Source organism: Petaurus breviceps, unplaced genomic scaffold (genome assembly GCF_028583685.1).
Source record: "Petaurus breviceps papuanus isolate PSGF00001 unplaced genomic scaffold, PetGlider_PUasm1.0 188, whole genome shotgun sequence".
Lineage (NCBI taxonomy): Eukaryota > Metazoa > Chordata > Mammalia > Diprotodontia > Petauridae > Petaurus > Petaurus breviceps.
The window spans coordinates 2,503,838-2,524,965 of record NW_027185804.1 but is presented as its reverse complement, the minus strand read 5'-3'; the positions used below and the strand labels follow the sequence as shown (position 1 = coordinate 2,524,965).

Below are 21,128 nucleotides of genomic sequence, written 5' to 3'. Positions count from 1 at the left end.
TTGTTTTGGGTGAATTTTCTTGAGCAAATACATTTCTTATAGTCATTGTCATCTAATTATTGAACTTGAGTGGAGGAGTAGTTGTTCTAGGGGGAAAAGCATGGTGTGGTGTTGAGGATACATCATGAGCCCGTGAGATCTAGTCTTAGATTGCTGCTGAGTTGCTGTGTGGCCTTGGGCAAGCCCTTTCTTCTGTCAGACTCAGTGTTCTTTTTGTAAAATGAAGTGAGTTGGGCCAGATAGTATTTAAGGTCTTTTCAAGCTCTAAAATTCCACAAGTCTGTCATCCCTCCATTTTACAAACACGTTGTTCTGGGGATCCAAAAAATATTGCTTGAGTATCTGGGCTAGCTTTCCAGCCTTATTCTCTGGCACAGGTTTGTGAGTGAGCCTAAGTGCTAATGGTAGGTAAGCAAGAGGTGCTGAGGATGGCTTTCCAGCCCGGAGACTGCCTTGACTCCCTTTGGCCAGTTGATGGCAGCAAATTTCTAATTGTAGACTGGAGACTGTTCTGGAAGCATAATCAGTCATTTCTACACTGTTTCTTGAAAAATGCAAGTAAAACTTTCAGAATAGCAAATAGCACAACCTTCAGAAAAGAATGTGATCTCTGACCATAGCCCTGTACTCAGTGTGCCAGAGTCAAATCACATCCACAAGCACTTATTAAGTGCCTGCAGTATGCCAGGCACTGTGATACATTTTTTGCTAGAGATTCGAGGAAAGGCAAAAAATAATCCGTGCTCTCCAGGAGTTCATAGTCACATAGGGGAATCAACTGTGTACAAACTAGATATATGCAGGATAAACTGGAGACTGCCTGGCACCAGGAGGAAGGGCCAGGAAGGGCTTCTTGGAGAAGGTGGGACCCAGAATGTTAACAGTGAGACAGGACCTCCGTGGACCTTGAGTACAACTTCTACCTGAAGCACAACTACTTAGAGCTTCATCCTGATGGTTGTACAGTTTCTTCTTGATCACTTCTAGTCATAGAAAGATCACTTACGGATGATCCAGCCTGTTTTAAGCAGAACGAGTCTCATCCTTTTTCTTCTTTATGATAGCCATTCAAATGTGTGATAGCAGCTAACCATTCCCCGCCCCCTGCCCCAACTGCCCCAGCCCCTAGTTTTATGTCCTCCTGGTTAAACATTCCCCTTTCCTTTCAGCAGTCTCTATGTTGTTTCTGTTCTCCTCATCATCTTTCTTTGGGAATAAGCTGGCCCCAACTTGGCCCTTTACCTCTCAAAATGTGGCTCCCAGGACTGAACACGTCACTGTCCGACTGGGGAGGGGCCAGGGTCCATTGTGACTGTCACCTCCATTGGTCTGGACACTCCACTTAAGTAAATGCAGCCCAATGTCTTATTATCTGACAGCATCATGCTGTTGAGCCATGTTGAACTTGTAGGGATTTTGCATGTAACAGATCTTCTAGTCACGTCTTTCTCATTCTGTACTTGTCTAGTTGATTTTTTTGCAAAACAAGGGCAGGACTTTGCATTTAGCCCTGCTGAATTTCATCTCATTTGCTATAGGCTCTTGTTCCAACCTATTGAGATCCTTTTGGGGTTCTGATTCTGTCACCCCATACATTAACTGTCTCTTCCAGCATCCTATCATCTGAAAATTTGATAAGCAGCCATCTGTGCTTTGAAGTCTTTGGTATAAATGTTGAATAGAACAGTGCCAGTGATAGGCCCGTGGTGCATAAGGCTCCTTGAGCCACACATCTGTCCCAGTTCAGAATAGGCAGTAGGCTTTTGAGAGTCAAGCACAGAGCACCTGAGGAATCCCTGGCATGGGGGTGTCAGTACTGTGATAGGCTGGGGGCCAAGGCTGGGTTCAGATACTAGATGTACCCACAAATTTTAATATTGATAACTGGACATACATCGACATTTAGGGATACAGAATCAGAGTTGGAAGGCCATAGAGAACATATTTTTTTAACCCTATCTTTTTATGGATGAAACAGAGACCCACAGAAAGGTTAAATGACATTTTTGAGGTCATAGTGAATTACTGGCAAAACTGGGACTAATGTCCAGTTATTTAAAGATTAAAAGATAGGGTAAGTTCAGTACTTTGCATTTGTAGGGTTTGTAGCCCCACTGTCACAAGAGCTATGTGTACTGTCTCTAGACTTAAAAAAAAATCTACAAGAAGTCTGGCTCTGGCCTACTTTCCAAATGCTTGAGTATAAAAATTCATTTAACAAAATCTCTAACAATTCCACTCACTTTTCTCAGGGAATTTCTATTGCTACCTCTTTCTAAAGATAAATAATACCATTAAAGGTACTTAAGCTTTTTTTTTTTTTTTTGCTTTTTGGAGGGCAGTTGGGGCTGAGGGACTTGTCCAAGGTCACAGGCTAGTTTTGGTACTTAAGCTTTTAAAAGTAGTGTCACAGATGGAGAACCAAATTTTGAACACAGTGCCTGGCATATAGTAGTGACTTAATAGATTCTTGCTGATTGATTGAAGGACATGCAAAGCAGAACTTATTATTCTTCAAAATAATCCCTCTTCCTAACTTCCTGTTTCTACTGAGGCCGCCCCCTACCCAATGACTCAGGTTTGGAATCTTGGATTAATCCTTAGTCCTTCATTTGCCCCATCCAGTTAGTTGCCAAGTCTTACTGATTTTCACTTCTTTGATTCTTTTTTTCCACTCGTATGGCCATCTGTAGCACCCCAAGCGTCCTCAGGGTTTGCCACCACCACAGGTTCTTGGATCTGCTTTGATAAAGGAAAGCAACTCAAAATGGGTTAACAAACTTACTTTAATCAGTCAGACATATATCGTTTACCTTGTTCAGGAGAAAAGGTCAGCACCCTGAACCTCAAAGTATACAGGCATAATTATCAAGACAGAAACATCAAGTAGACAGCTTTCCAAACTGTCCAACCATTACATCCATACCCAGTCAACATCTGGGTTTCCACATCTGGGTTTTTCAAAGCCGGGGGACTCTCAACAACGGCTTCCCAGAATTCAGATCAAATCACAGAACACTTCTCAAAGTGAGTCCCCAAACAAAGCTACACATCAGGGCTTATATAGCCTTCTCCTGGCTCAGAGAATGTAACAACCTTATTGACTCACTGGCCAATCAAGAAGTATCTACTGAAAAACAAGCCTCCCTCCCCAGGCTTCAGGTGCATTTTAGCCTAGGGGCAGGGAAGATCTTCCAAATTTGCATTCCCATTACACCATCACCCTAGGTCAGCTCCTCATCACCTCACATCTGGGCTGTTAGAGTAGCCTCCTAGCCTCTAGACTCTGCCCTGTTTTATCCTTCATACAGGTGCCAAATTGATAGTCCTAAAACATAGGTCTGTCTATGTCATTTACCTGCTCAGTAAACTCCAGTGGCTCCCCATATCTTTACTGTAACATATGATTTGTTTTTTAAGTATATGTTTAATTTAGTATAGTAGTGACCAAATGGCCCTGTTTATGTCTCCTTCTAAAGTGTTTTTTTCTGAGTTTTTTTTTACATTTTATTGATACTTTTCTTTATTTTTCATGATTTTACAACCTGTTATCAGAAGACCTTTCTTTCCCAGTTATTTAAGCTCTCCTTTGTATATCCTTTGAATATATTTTGTATATATTTACTCACACATGTGTTTCCTCCAAGTAGAGTGTAAGTTTTTTGAAAATAGGGACTGGTTTCCTTTTGGTCTTTGCAGTTTATCACTGTCACCTAAAATAACGCCTAGCTCTACATGATGTACCACCATTCAGAGTGTTTTATGTACACAAACATCTGGGCTTGCTTCAAGGGGCTACATGGACTGGCTATAGTATTGATGTTTTAGTTGTCAGGGTCAGTAGAGAAGTTAAGGAATAATTTAGGTGAGAAAGAATTACCACAATTTTACCCAAGGGTAAATACTTAACAATTGAGTTTCACTTTGAAGCTGATAAAGATTCCCCGTGTTTTATTTAAAATATATAGTAAGCGACTCTTCTCTCCCCTTTCATTTTTTATAATGCCAAAGACAAAAAGAAAAAGGCCTGAGTGACCCCTCTTTTTAGAAATGTGCTTTGATGTTCATTTGCTCCTCTCTACCTATGATTTAGCAAATTCAGTTTCATTTTACACCTGTTGATTTAGCCTTCTCTGTACAGAGCATTGGACTTGCCACTTGAGATTCTGATCCATATTAAGACCTCCCTGGTCCCTGTCCTTATGGACCTTGTCCAACATTCTGAATTGAAGTAGAAAGGAGCAATGACGGAAAAATGGAATTTCTTAGAACCAATTCATCTTGCAAAAATCAAACAATTTATACTCTATTTCACACATGTTGTATATTCTTTGAATTAGAGTGTTTTGTTCCCCCTCCAAACTTCTCTTACTGTGTTAATCCTGGTTCATAATGATATTAGAATATTACAGAACATGTTAAATTAATACCAAGAGATAGTATGATGTAGAAAAAAAAACACGGATTTCAGGACACAAGACCTACTTTGGAGCCCACATTTTGTAAATATCTGAGCTCTGTGCTGCTGGTAAATTGTCACCTCTCATCGGTAAAAGGAGGGGATTGTCTCACCTCAAGGCGGCAAACACTACCCCAGATCACATTGTGCAGCTGTCTTAGAACCAACCAGATTAAAATGTAATTGGACAATAGTTAATGAAATACAAAAACAGTAGGATATAGATAATGCTAATATCTAGTTTTCTAAATGAATATGCAGCTGCCAGGATCCTTATATATGACTTTGGTTCCTTTTTAAAAAATTTGATACCACTGGACTAGATGATTTCAAGGTCTTTCAAGCAGCACTGTTCTGTTCTAGTGAACACAGGAAAAGACATAACTACTATTTATTGTCAGTATTTGAAGGATCTATGCTTTCTATCACAGTCTGGGAATTCCTTTTGCTAATGCAGATCACTGTCCATCCATAATTTAGACTCTAGAGAATTGTCTGTGACTCAAATAGGTTAAATAATTTACCCCTCCTCATACAACTGGTAATTGGGTCAGAGTGGAGATTTGAATCAGGGTCTTTAACTCCAGGTTCCATAAATCTCTCCACTTTGGCAGTTCAGTATTGCTTAATGGAATAGATATGATCCAAAAAAGGGGGCCACAAAAGTAAAAGTTCTCTAGGGCTCCTCCTGCTTCCCTGAGTATACATTGACTGAATAGGATGGAGACGCAGATTCGTAAAAGTGTATTTAGGGGGCAGCTGAGAATGGAAGAGTTTTCATAGATCCTTCATGTGTGGAGAATCAAGAATTAACTGCACATAGGGTAGGGATGAAAGTCACTTTGAGAAAGTTACTCATATACACTGGCTCTAACCACAGGAAATATGCACAGTGGAAGTGACGGCTGCTTTTTATAGCAACACCTTCAGTAACCTAGGCACGCAGCGCCCCCCACTGGCATTAGACGGTCACTGGCCCACATTTTCTTTTTGCTGATGGTGAGTGATGTGTTAGGATATTTTGCTTATTTATAATTTTTTGCTTTTATATTATTGACCCTTCTTAGAAGCTAATATGCAGTTTGCTAATTTTTTTGCTTTTTCTATAATTCTCTTCACTTATTCAAGTACTAATATTTGGATCAGAGGTGGGGAACTTGGGAACCTGAGGCCATGTGTAGCTCTCTAGGTCCACAAGTGTAGCCCCCCCCCTTTTTTTTTTACTAAGTCAAAGGGCCATACTTGAGAACCTGTAGGACCACATGTGGCCTTGAGGCTGCAGGTTCCCCACTTCTGATTTGAATTAATGAAATGTTATTTGAAAATAATTTTGTCTCTAATCCTTTTTGATTTCATTCCCAAATATTAAGTTGTTTTTTAAGTAGCTAGAGCTGAAAAGGCTAAACTTTGCCTTTGTACCTTTTAGTTTCTGTTAATTTATAAATGAATGAAATTTATTTTTTTTCCAGATGATTCTTTGGGATTGGGACTTGAAGCAGTGGTCTAAGCCTCATTATCAGGTGAGTGTGTGAATGAGCATGAAGGAAGAATGATGTTTGTGAGAATCTTAAAAGAAGCATTTAAATTTAGAAACAGAACTTCCTTTAGTAAGCACTTGATAATCTGGAATATAACTAACTAGAACCTTCAATTAAATGGATCTTTTTTCTGAATTCCACTTGTAGGAAAAAGAGGCAAGTGACCCCCCAAAAAGCTCATTTAAAAATAATTCTTCAAGCAAGAGGCTGGATGACCTCTTGTCGGGTATGTTGTAGTGGTGATTCCTTTGGGGTGTGAGTTAGATTAGATGGCTACTGAGGTCTTTTCCAATTCTAAAATTCTGTGGTTCTGTGGCTTAAAAAACAAACCATTGTCATGGGATAACCTGGGCTTAGCTTAGGCTTTCAACCTGAGTTAGTACAAACTGAAGAAAAAAAGCAATTTAGAATTCTTAAAAAATTAATTCCCTTTGATTGTTTTTAAAATCAAGAAAAAGAAGCACAAAACTTTATTCATTATTAATACAACAAATACTGAAGTATTTTTTGAGTCATGCTGTTCAATTACTAATTATGTATAAAACACTGTGAGCACTGAGAGAGATGCCAAAATAAATTAGATATGCCCAGTCCCCCCCCCACCTTCTTGCCTTCTCCCCTCTCTACTTTATAATCTAGGAAGGAAGCTAAAACACATACACAAATTATTACAGTAACAGCTAGTATGTTGTAAGTGTAAGAGTCCTGTTCAAGGTCAGAGAAAGGAGAAACAATTTCAGGCTTGGAAGCTGGAATCGAGGAAGGCAAGTTTGCAACCTTGGTGAGCACTCTAGGAAATTTGGTGGTGGTGTTAGCTGATTTTAGTTGATTTTAGCAGGCAGACTCAGAGAAGAGGGTATTGTTGGACAAGTTTGATGACACCAGCTAGACTGAGGTATAACAGAACTCCTAAGATACACTGCAAGTGGCTAGAAGACAAGCAGACCAGATTAGAATGGGCCACGGAACAGGGAGATCTGGGAAATGGGGGCAGATTGTTATTGCAAGAACTAGTTGGATGGGGCTACAGTTCCATAAAAGCTGTAGCCCTGGACAACTGAAAGGATAGTGGTACCTTCAGCAGAAATGTGAACATTTGAAGGAAGGGCAGGTTTTTTTTTGGGGGGGGGAGGAAAGATAATTGTGTTTTGGACAGGTTGTGTCTGAAATGTCAGTGGTACTAGCTGGAGATGTGAGACTAAAGTTTAGGGGAGAGATCATAATTGGATATAGAGACTTGGAAATTGTCAATCTAGAGACAACAGTTGAATGCATGGGGAACTGGTGAGACCAAAAGGGAGACAATGTAGAGAGATAAGGGAAGAGGAACTCGGACAGAGCCTTGGGGGAAGTTTGCCTTTAGGGAGCAGGAAATGGATGAAGGTTAAGCAAAGGAAACTGTAAAGGAGTTGCTGGACTGGTAGGAGGAGAATCAAGAGAGATTACTGGCAGCTATTCAACAAGCATTTATTAGCACTTGTTGTGTTCCAAGAATGGTGCTATGGGCTGGGATCACAAAGAAACGTCAATTAGTCCCTGTTCTCAAGCAGCTCACCATGTTCTAAGGGGAGAGACAATGTAGCAGTAACTAGGCACCTAGAAGACAGACTGAGTAGATGGACGATAATCTTAGAAGGGAAAGCACTAGCTGCTGGGAGGGACTGGAACCTGGGAAATGCCTCCTCAAGAAGGCCTTGAAAGAATCCAGGAAACTAAGAGGCAGAGGTGAGGAGGGAGGGCATTCCAAACTGGGGAACAGCCAGGGCAAAGACCTGGAGATAAGAGATGTACTGTCATGGGTGAGGAAGGGAACAAAGACAAGTGAGGCTGGATTGCAGATTTTGTAGAAGAGAGTGAAGTATAAGAAGACTGGAGAGGTTGGACAGGGCCAGGTTATTATTGGTGATGATAATCCCAACAACAGCTAGCATTTATCTGATTCTTTAAGGTTGCCAAGACACTTTACATGTGTAATCTCATTAGAGCTTTAAATGCCAAACAGAGGAGTTATCTACTTGGTTCTGGAGGAAAAGGGGAGGAATTTATAGAACAAAAAAGTGGTGTGGTCAGACCTGCACTTGAGAAAAATCACTTTGGCAGCTGAGTGGAGGGTCAATTGGACTGGGGGGAGACTTGTGGCATAGACGCTAGTTAGAAGGCTCTTTCAATAATGTGGGTGAGAGAAGGCCCATACCAGGGTAGTGACTGTGTGAAAGGGGATAAAGAAGTGTATATGACAGATGTGAAGGTAGAAAAAACGAGATTTGGCAGCTGATTGAATATGTGGAGTGAGTGTGAACAAGAAGTTGAGGATGACCTCAAGGTTGATGGCCCAGGTGACTAGGAAGACGATGGTGCCCTTGATAGCAATAGGGAATTTTGGAAGAGGAGGGGTAGGTTTTGCAGAAAGATAATGAGTTCACTTTTGGACATGCCGAGTTTGAGATGCCCATAGAAATCCAGTTTGGGATGTCTAAAAGGCAGCTAATTTGACAGTGTGGTCCTGTAGCTCAGGACAGAGACTAAAGTTGGATATATGGATTTGGGTATTATCTGCATAGAGAAGATAATTTTAAAATTATGAAGTAACCTAGAATCTAGGTTGTTAATAGTATCCAAAACTGCTGAGATGTTAAGAATGACGAGTGCTGAGAAAAGGCCTTCTGATTTAGCAGTTGTTAAATAGTAACCTCTGGAAGAACCCTTTTAGCTTGGTATTCCAATAGAAAGTCACTTGCAAGCAGTTGAGAAGTGAGAAAGTAGAGATGAGTTTAGGTAACTTTTCTAGGAGTTGACTGGGAAATGGAGAAGTGTTATGAGAAGACATCTTGGGGATATGACAGGGCTAAAGAAAAACTTTTAAAGTTTTTTTAAGAGAAGACCCGAATATATTTTTAGGCATCTGGGAACAAAGAATGAAAATGGGAAATAAAGAGATTAGTCTTGGCAAGAAGGGTCCTGTGTTTCTCAAAAGCAAGAAAAGAGAGATTGAGGGTTGGAGTAGAAGAGAAAAGGGAGCTCACTTAAAAGCCTTGATTGCTTCAGTAAAGTAGGAAGGGACCTCTGCTGAGAGGGAAGGAGATGGTGGGGAGGGAATCAGGGGAAAAGAAGCATTTGAAACAGCTAATTTGGGGATAGAGAGAAAATAGGGACCAATAAGAATTTGCTCTGAAGGGAGGAGTTGAGATTAGATGTGTATCTAGATGACAAATGTTAGGGAACCAGAAGGTTGGGAGATAAATTCAAGAGCCATGCTAAGGAATAGGGAGTGCTGAGTAGACACAGCCTAATTAAAAAGAAAAGCTAGTTCTAGTTCTAGTGTGTAAGACATAGAATGTTAATGTACTGTTTCCAAGCCCTACCCTAACACCTAGGGGGTGTGCCATCTCTAGGCAATGCCTCTCCATTACTTGTTGCAGTTTTCCCCTCACAATCACATTTGGGCTATTTTGAGTCTTATTCTGGTTCCTCATCCTAGTGTAGTGGTGACCTTGGGTTCTTAGAACCCATGCCAACAGAGTTCAGCCTCTGGCAGCTCCCATCAAATTGCAAAGGTAGGTCTCTAGTACTGTTCTGAAGGCAAATTGTGAATCTGTCGTTGTAGAACAGCTTCCCTAGCCACAGAGAGGCTGCCAGCTTGTTTGATGGGGAGAGTGCCTTTGGAGTGAAAGGATGGGAACAGGGAAAGGAAAGAGACACATGGGGAGGGGGAGAAAGAGAGACAGACATACATGGAAGAGGGAGAAGTTGGGGGGCAGAAGGGAAAGAGGAGAAAAAGAGCAATAGGAGGAACAGCCTAATTTAAATGGGAGAGAGAGGAGATGTAAGCAGATAGTGGGAGAGAGAGGAAGAAGGAAGGATGAGGTCAGCAGATAGAGAAGCTTAGATGGTTCTGAAGTGATGGCATTATCCATTACTCATTACACTTATATCTAGCTCCACCCAGGGCTCTTGGCCTCCGGAGTGAGTTATTAACATTAATCAGTGTCACTCCGAAATTTTGATAAACTACTTACCCCCTATAGCTCTTCCACTTCTTTTTTTGCCCTAAAATCTTCTGCAGAATAGGCTAGCTCTGAGCCCAGAAGGAGGGACTGTAATCTGGATTTCTGCTGAGAGAATGATGTCAGGGCTCCAGTCCCATGAGGTGGAGAGGCATGGGGTGGGCTCTCCATTCCTGCAGGAGCATCTCAACCTATCAGTAATAATCAGCATGGGGAATGATGGCAAAGGTAGTCATCAAAGATGAATTCTATCACATGTGTGTTCCTGACCAAGAAAGGGAGGAAAGTTTATTCTAACAATGCATTTTAAAACTATTTCTTATAGCAGAATTTTTGAATTTATCTCAAGTAGAAAAATTAATTAACTTGAACACCTCATTTCTTTTCCATCTTTACTGTACTTCTCTTGGTTTCATCCATTGCCCCCTCATGATCTATTCCCTGATAGTAGTATTTGGTTTTAATATAGTTATCTAAATAGTGGTTACTTATCTGTTCTCTAGCTGTATTTTCATATGGATTACAATCATCTCTTCATTCTGAGACAATTTCTATCCTGTTGCCATTTCTCTGTTAAAAGATGCCAGACATTTTGTTCTGCAGGCAATGTTAGATTTGAGATTTATTAAGTTTTCAATATGTTGCAGTCTGCTTAATTTTTTATTGACTTTATTGAAACCATGCAATGAACTTTGAATTATGAACACTCTGTTTTTAAAAATTTTTCCACAAGACTCAGTTTTCTTAAGATAGATGGATGCATGTATTGGTATGATTTTATGGAATAATTAAAACAGACTGCTAGGCTCTGAGGCTAAATACTATTTTCTCAACTTTTAATTTGGGTGAATGATAATCTTATAGCCTTCCCCCTTTCTGTTTTATATTAATTCAGTCATAATTGGTAAAACCTTATCAATTTTATGTCTGGTTATTGTGCATTCTGAATTTAAGATTCAGAAGTCTTAACTTACACTCTTCATAAATTATCAAATGAAAAGTGGAAAACCCTGTTATGCATATGACTTAGGTGATATATCTTTAGCTAGTTTAACCCACAAATGAAATGAACTGCTTTTGAATGTATTAAATTCTTGATCTAGAATGTATAACTATTTTTCAGACATGTCATAGTTATGCTTCAGTTTGAGATCAAATTTTAAATTACATTTTAAAGGTTATAGAAATGAAATCTTGAGTTATGACATTTTCCCCCAGACTTCACCTAGTAAGAATAATGTGTACTACTTCAAAATTACAGAAAATATGCATTTTAATGTGATCTAATTTAATGATATTTTACTGTATAATATCTGGTTTATCATGGATTTTTTTTTGTTATTTGATGTTTTCTCCATAATCAAATTAAAGAATCAATATAATTTTAAGCATTTTCCTTTTTTTTTTTTAGAATGCTTCACGAGGAGCTGATGTTGATCTTTCGATGCTAAATGAGGCTCGCCAAATGGTGGCAGAACTAATGATGGACCCAACCCTCCCCCCACACGTGGTTACCTCTCTGCGCAGCATGGATAGTCTGATGGGTGCTTTCTCCAAGTCATGTAGGCCAAATAGCAACCCATTCCCACTGTTTTCTGGGTTTAACCCTTGCTGTGAAGTAGAGGACCCAGATGAAAAAGACACAAAGCCTAACAAGGTCAGTAGCTTCTTAATGAGATTTTCAGATAAAATCTACCTTTAAAATCTTGTATAAAATAGAATAATTTTGCAAAGACTCATTTTAAAAATTATATATTAGATTAAATCTTGATCTTTCCAGAGGTATTTATAATCTACATTTTTCTTGTGTGTCATACTAAAAAACTTCTAGTGTGCTTGATGGTAGTATTAAATATATTCCTGACCACTAGTAATATTCAAGTTGGCATCTTTGACTTCCATTATAAAAACTCTTATTGTTTGTGCAGCTTCAAGGCCGATCTTGTACAAACTAAGATTTAGCACTGTTTTTTTAGAAGTCAGTGTGTGTGTATGTGTATGTGTCCATTTGGAGAACCTAAAGGGAATGCTTTTTCTGAATTTTATAAAAGATAATTTACAGAGTTTTTTTTTCAATTTATTCTCCTTTTAGTCCCAGTTTTTCTCTGCATATACTCATTGGCAATTACTATAACTTAGACCTTATCCTGAAGAGGCAGTGTGATGTGGTGAGTAGAGTGCTGGACTTGGAGTCAGGAGGATGTGGATTTGAATCCTGCCTCAGACACTTACTGGCTGTGGGACCCTGCCTTTCACTGCCACAGCTTCCTCACCTGTGAAGTGAGGGGTTGGGTTTGATGCCCACTAAGGTCCCTTCTGGGTCAGAATCTGTGATCCTGTCACCTTTGTTTTTTCATCATTAGATATAGAAATAATCTGTCTCTTCCAACATCTCATTTCTTTGTGAGTTATTTTTAAATAAGATTAACTAGTACCTTGACTTTTGAGATTTAATATATACATATAACCCTAACTCTAGCAAAGTGGATGGCCATGCATTGTTAGTGTCAGGAACCATTTGATTTGCCAAAAACTTTGTCACGGAGGACTTTGTGTTTTGGTTCTTTAGTAACTGTGGCTGAAGCACCTGCAAAGGCGTCTGCCAGGATTTTGGGTTGCTTCCTTGGAAGATGGCTGTGGAACTGGAATGGAAGTAGGGCCCAGGGCAGGAGAACTTGTGCATAGCCACAGCCTCATTGGTAGTCTTCATGGGGGTTGGAGGTGGTTCCATCCTTTTGGCATGGGCTGCCCTCTTTCTCAAAATACCTGGCTGCTTTAGGTATTCTGGCTTGCCTGGTGGGCATTTGGTATTGATGGTGGTGAGATGGAAGGGGAGAGCCTTTTCTCAGAGGGTACAACCCCTGGATGGTAGCTGCAGGGGCTGGACCTTTCCCAGCCCCTCTTAATTCTGGTGCTTTCCCTCTCTGAATTATTTCCTGTATCAAGAGTGCTGGACCTGCAGTCAGGAAGACCTCAGTTCAAATGTGTCTTCAGATACTTACTAGCTGTGTAACCCTGGGCAAGGCACTTAATGCTGTTTGCCTCAGGTACCTCATCTCTAAACTGAGCGGAGAAGGAAATGGCCAACTGGCCCAGTATCTTTGCCAAGAAGATCCCAAATGGAGGCACGAAGAGTGGCATACACCTGAAACAACTGAACAGCCAGAAGCTTGTTTGTGCATAGTGCTTTGTTGTCTTCCCCCATTAAATTGTAAGCTCCTTGAGGGCAGGGTTGTCTTTTTCCTCTTTTTTTAATACCCAGTTCCTGGCACATAGTAGGTGCCTGATAAATTTATAAATTAATGCCTCATAAATTTAGTCTATTGACTGAATGCTTTATGAAGTCTTTTAGAGTGGAGATATCTATAATTTATTACTTCAGAAGATAATTGTTACAAATCAGCAGCCAGGGATGAAGGGGAAGGAAAGCAAGAAGCAAATTCTCATGCAGCTACCATCTTCTTATATACCCCAAAACAACCCTGTTGCAGAAGCATATCCCCTACCTTGATTTATTTACTTTCTTGAATGCTAAAAGTTGATGCTAAAAAATTAATTACTAAAGTATCTACCAATGTTATGTGCTGGGGACAGTGTATCTTCAGCTCAAGCCTCCTGCATCTTTAGTGGAAAATGAATTTAGAGTAATGTCTTGTGTACTATAAGGGACCTAATCATCCAAAAGAATTTGATTGTGTTTGTTGCAGTATTCATTACTCTGAACTGAGGTCTGAACATGTCCTTATAACCTTTAGAAGTGTTTTGCCCACAAGATTCAGTTAACAAGTACTGATACTTGAATCTCACTCCAGTTCTGGACATTGTTTAAAGATAAAATTAGATTATTAGGAACTTGAGAATGTTGAACCAAACTTAGCAAGGATGAGTAGTTAGCCAGGGCTAAGCTTGGAATGTGGAGCTGAGTTAGCAGGAGAGCCCAGGGCCCTCTCACTCTGCCATGCTTCCTCTCAAATGTTTTGATTTGGTTTCTCTGCTTCTTAAAGTGTGTGAGGAAACTAGGGAGAGTTCATAGAAGGAAAACATAAATGAGCTGCAGAATTAGGAAATAATCAGCACCACTCGGTGGTGCCGATCTGCTTAGGAGAAGAAAACATAGAAGGAGCAGCTTAATGTAACCTTCTAGTGTATACTTCCTTCTTAGCCTTCTGTACAGAGAACTAGAGGAGATGCAGTGACCTTACCATCAGAGACAGTCCAGATTAACAGAAAGAAGAGCTTGATTGTGAGTGTGCCCGAGGTGTGTGATGAGCTCAGAGCCGATTGTGAAACTCTGTCTTCCATTTTTATTGATTCCATGATATTCCTCAGCTGTTGGAGACAGCAGCCTCATAATATTGGATGCCTTAGGCTGACTAAGTCTAATGTTTTACTGAAAACCAATTTAGAAAAAAATGACTCGACAGGTTTCTGTAATTTCATTATGATTTTCTTCTGCTGTGCCATAGTTGCAAACTATTATATGGAAGGAGACTTTGGAGTTTTTAAGAAATCATAGCTTCTGCTTCCTGGAATGCCCTGAGTCATTTTGATGATTTTAATTGTGTCGTGGAACACAAGGAGGTATCCAGAGGAAACAAGCTTTTCAGACACAGATCTGTGTGCCCGGTCGTGGCCAGCTCCTCCTCCCTAGGCTGGTGGGAGAGGGCAACATTCTGGGGCACTGTTGTGTTGGGTGGAGGCACAGAGCTGTTACACATGAGGAGCCAGTCTTCAGAGGCTTAGACTATTGTAAAATATAATGTTTGAGGATTCACAAAGTATTTTTAATTAAATCTTGTGGGTCTCAGGGATATTATGAACATTTACATTCATTCAGCAACTCTTTATTCAGTATCTATTGTTGGCAAAATTTAAATTGGGTGTTGTGCAGACATGAAGAATGCGATTCAATCCGTTCTCTCAAAGAGCACATGGTTTAGGAGAGAATGTGTCCACAAATAAAGATAATACAGGCAAGGCTGTTTAGGCAAAGGAAGAAGCAGCTATGGGGTTTAGAGGAGGGGGATATCTCCTGCTCCTGGAAGCAGAGAGGATGAATAGTTACTGTTGTACAACAGACATCTGACCCAGAGGATGCCTGGGAAGTGGCATTTTCAGAACAAACCCCTCCTATCACTTTGTTTTCTTGTTGATTGTCTCCCCTCCAAAAAGCAGAGTATTGAATAGGTAAAAGAAACATCTAGTTGTTCATCTTCCTGTTCACTGGATTCCAAAGTTTACTGCAGTAATCATGTTAAAGGGTAGAAGAACAACAGCATATGATAAAATGTGAAATTTGTGGAAATAGTTAACTTCATTCTGAGAAAGAGTTATGATTTAATTTCTCTGTGGCTTGTTGGATGTACTAATACATAGGTCATACAGCATAACAATTTTAAATGTTGTTTAATTATTCAACAGACACCAAGTAATAGAAATAACATGCTGATGCTACAGCTAAGGAGAAACTCCAGAACCTCAGGTCTCCCTCTGCCACCCCCGGAACAGTCTCCTTCCCGATGGGAGTGCAGTACCAGAAGGCGCACACTCCCTCTCCGACAGCAGAGTACTTCCAGGTAAAACATTGTGGCCTCCTCACGCCGTTCAGTGATGTTAACGTGATGTGCCCACTCATGTCAGAGACGGGAATTGTGGATTGTGCTGGGGTGGCACAGCCTTGCCTCCTCAAAGGGCCCAATCATTGGTTCTGCTCCTTCTTAGTTAGCTGTGTCCTTAAACTTTTCTAGACTTCAGTTTCCTCATCTGTTAAAATGGAAAAGTTGTAGCAGATGTTTTGAAAGGTCCCCACTTGTTTGTAGGAGAAAGTCTTTTGTTGACCATAGGTCTCTACTGACCCAAGTTTACCTTGACTTTGGACAGCCAAAAAGGACAGGGACTCTCCTTTGTTGCTGCTGCAATTTAATCTTTTCTGCTTTTATTCTCCTTTTCATCAAGCCCTGTGATTTCAGGAAGTCCTGGTGAGGAAACTCCCTCTCTCAGTGTAGATAAGCCCCTATTAGTCAGCAGGGAGTCTTGTAGCCTAGGGTAGTTAGAAGCTAATTGCCTTCCCTTGGATCACAGAGTTAGTGTGAACCAGAGAAGAGAGAGGTAGCAATGGCCAGCCCCCTCACCTTAACTCCAAGCCAGTCTGCAGTGGGCCAGTTCCCTCACCTTCCAGTTTTTCAAGTTAAATTGTCTTGGTTAGAGTTAAGTTGCAGTAAACCTGTCTGTTACCCTTAAGCTCATGGAAGTAATTTGTGCTGCATGATTTGTCATTTGTCACAATTATAAAATCCTCTGTTTGGCTTTCAAAGCCTTCTTTCATAAATTAGCCTCTTTCTCCCTTCCCAGTCTTTTACTCCTGTCTACTTCCTCTTTGACTTTGACCAGGCCTCTGGACTCTTCTCTCACATGACACACCAGCTCTTGATGCAAAGCATTTCCCCCTGCTTGCCTGAAATGCTCTCCCTCCTTTTCTCTGTGGGTTATTTGAGGAACGAAAGGCTAAGGTTAGGCAAGGAGTGAGCATTGCTAGACAGTGGGGGGAGGGATTTGAGAGTAAAATTGGGGTGAAGAGTTGGTATAGTGTACAAGGAGGCTGAGGAATTGGAAGGTTAAGGAGTTTAAGGAGGCATCAATAGAGATGTAAAATCCCTTCATTTTAGGACAGGAGCTGGAGAGGAGAGGACAGCAGTGACCCAGATGCTGAGCTCCTTGAGGAGGCAGGGAGGACAGTATGGGGACTGGTATACAACAGATTCTGTGATCTGGATTAATTAGAAAATTTAAGTTAAACGAACTTCAAAGAAGGAGAGGTTGCTGCTTGCTGGTGGCAGAGGGGCAGTCTGGAATTCGGAATGGGGAATACAGAGTATTTCAGTTTTCCCTCCAGTACCAGTGTGCTAAGGTGGGGTGAGGGGTTGTTAGTGAAGGTGAAGCTGTTATTAGAGGGAAGGGCCAGGGTTTAGTGACATGGGGGAGTTAGGTCTCAGTGACGGCAAGTAAATATTAGGTAAGAGGATAAGAGACACTCTTTTTAAAAAAAATTTGACTATTTAAAAAAAAACATTAGTGCACTTTGAAAATTAATCTGTCCCTCCCTCATTCCCATTTAGCAATTAAAAAAGAAAACCCCTAAAATAAAGCCATCAGTACACAGCAGCATACTCTGTGTATATAGTTATGTACATTAGCCATTTATGTCTCTTCCTGCATTTCAAGTTCGTCACCTCTCAGGGGATGGCTAGTATATTTCATCTTCCTTCTTTCGGACTTGTGGTTTATCACTGTGTTGATCAGAGTTTCAAGTTATTTTTTCCATAATATTATCATTGTTCTTCTAGTTCTTCTTCTTTCCTCTGCATTGGTTCTTCGAGATTGTTCCAATTTCTTTTGAAATTGTCCATTTCATCATTTCTTATGACATAATATTATTCATTACATTCATATTTTGAACTTAATTCATTTAACCATTCCCCAGTGGGAGTTTCCAATCGTTGATTACATCTAAAAGAGCTGCTTTTATATTTGTGTAAATATGGATCCTTTTCCTCTTTCATTGAATTGGAGTGTAGGTCTAGCACTGGTATTGCTGGCTTAGAGAGTATTCATACACATACGTAAGAGAGTAAATTGTAGAATCTTCGAAGGAAGGCACTAGGATTAGTGAAGACTGGGAATGAGATCTTGGGGAAGGTGGGACCTTAGCTGAGACTTCAAGGAAGCTGAGGAGGGGAGAGCGTTTAAGGCGTGGGGGATGGCTGGAGGAAATGTTTGGAGTCCGGAGATGGCGTGTCATAGGAGAGGCCAGCAAGCAGGCCAGTGCTCCAGGAGTGTGAAGTACTTAGAAAGGGAGAAGTAAGATAGAAGAAGGCTAGAAAGGTATGAAGGGGCCAAGTTAAAGGGCTTTAAAAGCCAGACAGAGAACTTTACATTTTCTCCTGGAGATAATAATAGAGATCATAGATAATAGAGAGGTTACTGAATAGGGGGAGTGAGATGTCGAGATCGGACTCTGTGCTTCAGCAACGTGGGGAGAGACTTGTCCCAGGGAGGCTAATCACTAGTGTCTTGCAATAGTCCAGGTATGAGGTAATGAAGGCATGTCTAGAATTAGCTTTAGATCTGTTTGGGCAAAACCTTTTTAAATTTATATGACCCAAACTGTCCATTTTAGCCATGATTCTATTACTTGTTTCATCATGAATTCTCTGCCTTACCTATTCATATATCCGAAAGGTAATTTCTTCCTTGTTCTTCTCTTTTTTAAATGATATGCCCTTTTATAACTGTGTCATGTATCTATTTGGAGCTTATCTTGCTTGTTTATTTGGAGAGGGGAAGGCAGGGCAATTAGGGGTAAGTGACTTGCCCAAGGTCACAGCTGGTAAATGTCAATTGTCTGAGGCTGGATTTGAACTCAGGTTCTCCTGACTCCAGGGCCAGTACCCTATCCACTGTGCCACCTAACTACCCCTGGAGATTTTGTTGATGCATGATTTGATATGTTAGTATAAACCTAATTTCTGCCAGATTAGTGTTTTACATCATTCCATGACTACACTTAAATAGTGTATCCTTCCCTCAGTCACTGGTGCCTTTGTGTTTGTTTTTGTATAATTCTGTACCTAATCTGTTCCACTGATCCACCTCTCTCTTTTTTTTTAACAAGTACCAAATCATTTTAAAGATTACTGCTTTGTAGTACAGGTTAAAAGCTGGTACTGACAGGACCTTCTTCCCACCCTTTGCTGCCTACTTTTTTTCATTATTACCCTTGAGATTCTTGATGTTTTTGTTCCTCCTTGTGAATTTTGTTTTTTTTTCCTAACTCTTTAAAATATTCTTTTGGAAGTTTGATAGGTATTAACACTGAATAAATAAATTATTAATTTCATTTTTATTATTATATTGGCTTACCCTACCTCTGGACAACTAAGTTGCTCTAATTATTTAGTTCTGCCTTTATTTTGTAGAGTATTTTATAGTTAGATTCATATAGTCTCTGGATGAAATATTTTATAACTTCTGTAGTTAATTTGTCCTTCTAGTTTTTCCTTCTATGCTTTGTTGGTCATGTTTAGAGATGCTGATGATTTATGTGGATTTGTCCTATGTACTGTAACTTTGGTGAAGTCATTATTTCAATTGATTTTAACTGACTTCTAGACTTCTCTAGTATATCATCTTATCATCTGTACAAGTAATAATTTTGTTTCTAATTTGCAGATGCTTATTCCCTCAGTCTCTTTTTCTTGTTTTATTGCTTTAGCTACCAATTCTGTCATTTTGTTAAACAATAGTGATGATGGTAATATTCCTTGCTTTAAACTTGCTTTAAAATTGGAAAGGCATCCAGGTTTTTTTTCCACTATGAATAGTGTTTAAATAACTAAATAAATAAATATATATTTTTTGCTTTTTGGAGGGGAGAAGGCTGGGCATTTGGGGTTAAGTGACTTGCCCAAGGTCACATGGCTAGTAAGCGTTAAGTGTCTGAGGTCAGATTTGAACTCAGGTCCTCCTGACTCCAGGGCCCATGCTCAGTTCACCGTGCTACCTAGCTGCCCCAATAAATATTTTAAATAAATAAATACTGGGTTTAAAGAAATACTACTTACTATATTAAGGAAAGTTCCATTTATTCCTATGATTTATAGAGTTTTTAATAGACGCAAAGGTTGAATCTGACTGACACCTTTGCAGTATCAATAAGAAATGTTCTTACAGTTATGCAAACTCTGGTTTGTTGTACACTATTATTTATCATGAGAAGTTATCATAGCCTTTTTAACAAAGCACTTTTTCCCATGTGAATATAAAGATAATCTTATAATTTTATAATTGGAAGCAGTCTTAGAGATCATTTTAATCCAACCCTCTCATTTTCATAGGAGAAAATGAAGGCTCTTGAGAGGGGACTTTGCAAAGGAGACATACTGGGAGATTCAGGTCTAGATGCCAGGTCTTTGGATTCTCAGTTTGATTTTCTTTTCCACTCTATTCTGCTTCCTCACCTTTGGTATACAGAACCTCTCATTCAGGTGGCAAAAATCAAATTAACACCCGAGCTGGGTCTGAGGCAGAGATTCCCTTGCTGATGGGAGAGGGTGACTTACCCAAACACAGCTCCAGCCCTCCGCCACCAGTGTGGGTCCCTTACTCCAGACCTCTTACCTTCATTTAGAGGGGAAAAAAGTCAAGCCATGTTCTGAGCTGGAGGGACTTCTTCTCTTCCTCCTCTCTGAATCCCTGTGATTCAGAATCAGAGGTGGCTGAGGGGAAAATTCCTGTCCTCCACTGCCACTCCTTCTGTCTCCTCCCTGTCTGCTCCAGGCCTTCCTGTTTTCTGTACCTAGCCCATTGTGGCCTGTATGGGTCTCCTGATCAGTTGTTAGTAAATTGTCTTTTGTATTAGATCTCTTCCTCTCATATTCTTTTCATGTTTTTTGAATCATAGACACTTCCCTCCCTGCAATATGCTTCATCCCTAGCCTCCTTCTCTAATACTGGATATACTTTCATCCCCTTCCCCCCTCACCCCACATACATACTCACTGAACCTGGCAGGAAGAGGAGGGAGGATAGTGCTGGTTTTTCTCTGCCACTTGCAGACCCTCCCCTATTACCATCACCCAACCATTCTTCCTTTAAAGGTCCCTCCATGTAATACTCAAAGTGAACTCCAACCTTTGATCTGAACCCTAGAGTGCAGATTGGTGGGTGGTTCTTTTGGCCCAGAAAAGAATCAATCAGCAGCTCCCTTCTGGTGGGAAATAGTTTTTTTCACCCCATTTCTACTTGTTCTTGGTAAATGAAGAGGAGAGAAGGGAACAAGCATTTCTTAAGCACCTTACAAATATTATTTCATTTGATCCTCATAACAGCTTTGGGAGGTAGAATGGTTATCTCCATTTTACAGATGAGGAAATAGAGGCATATAGAGATTAAGTCATTTGTCCAGGATCACCCAACTAGCAGGTGTCTGAGACAGGTCTTTCCTGTTGTAGACCCAGTGCTCTATCCACTGTACCACCTAGCCACCATCTTAATAGGAGGAAGGGTACTTAAGAATTTTTCTGGTCCCGTTCTTGGGCTGTAGCTTAAGAACATCAGAGAGAGCGAGAG

At 40.2% G+C, this 21,128-nt stretch overlaps 1 protein-coding gene across 1 annotated transcript in view; it reads left to right on the top strand.

Moving 5' to 3' along the window:
* Positions 1-21,128, top strand: part of PDE3B (phosphodiesterase 3B) — a 163,423-nt gene that overhangs the window by 93,691 nt on the left and 48,604 nt on the right. The window contains exons 2-4 of the mRNA XM_069091150.1: positions 5,929-5,979; positions 11,413-11,658; positions 15,423-15,577. Coding sequence (XP_068947251.1) covers positions 5,929-5,979; positions 11,413-11,658; positions 15,423-15,577 — 452 coding nt within the window. The remainder of the gene's footprint in view (positions 1-5,928; positions 5,980-11,412; positions 11,659-15,422; positions 15,578-21,128) is intronic.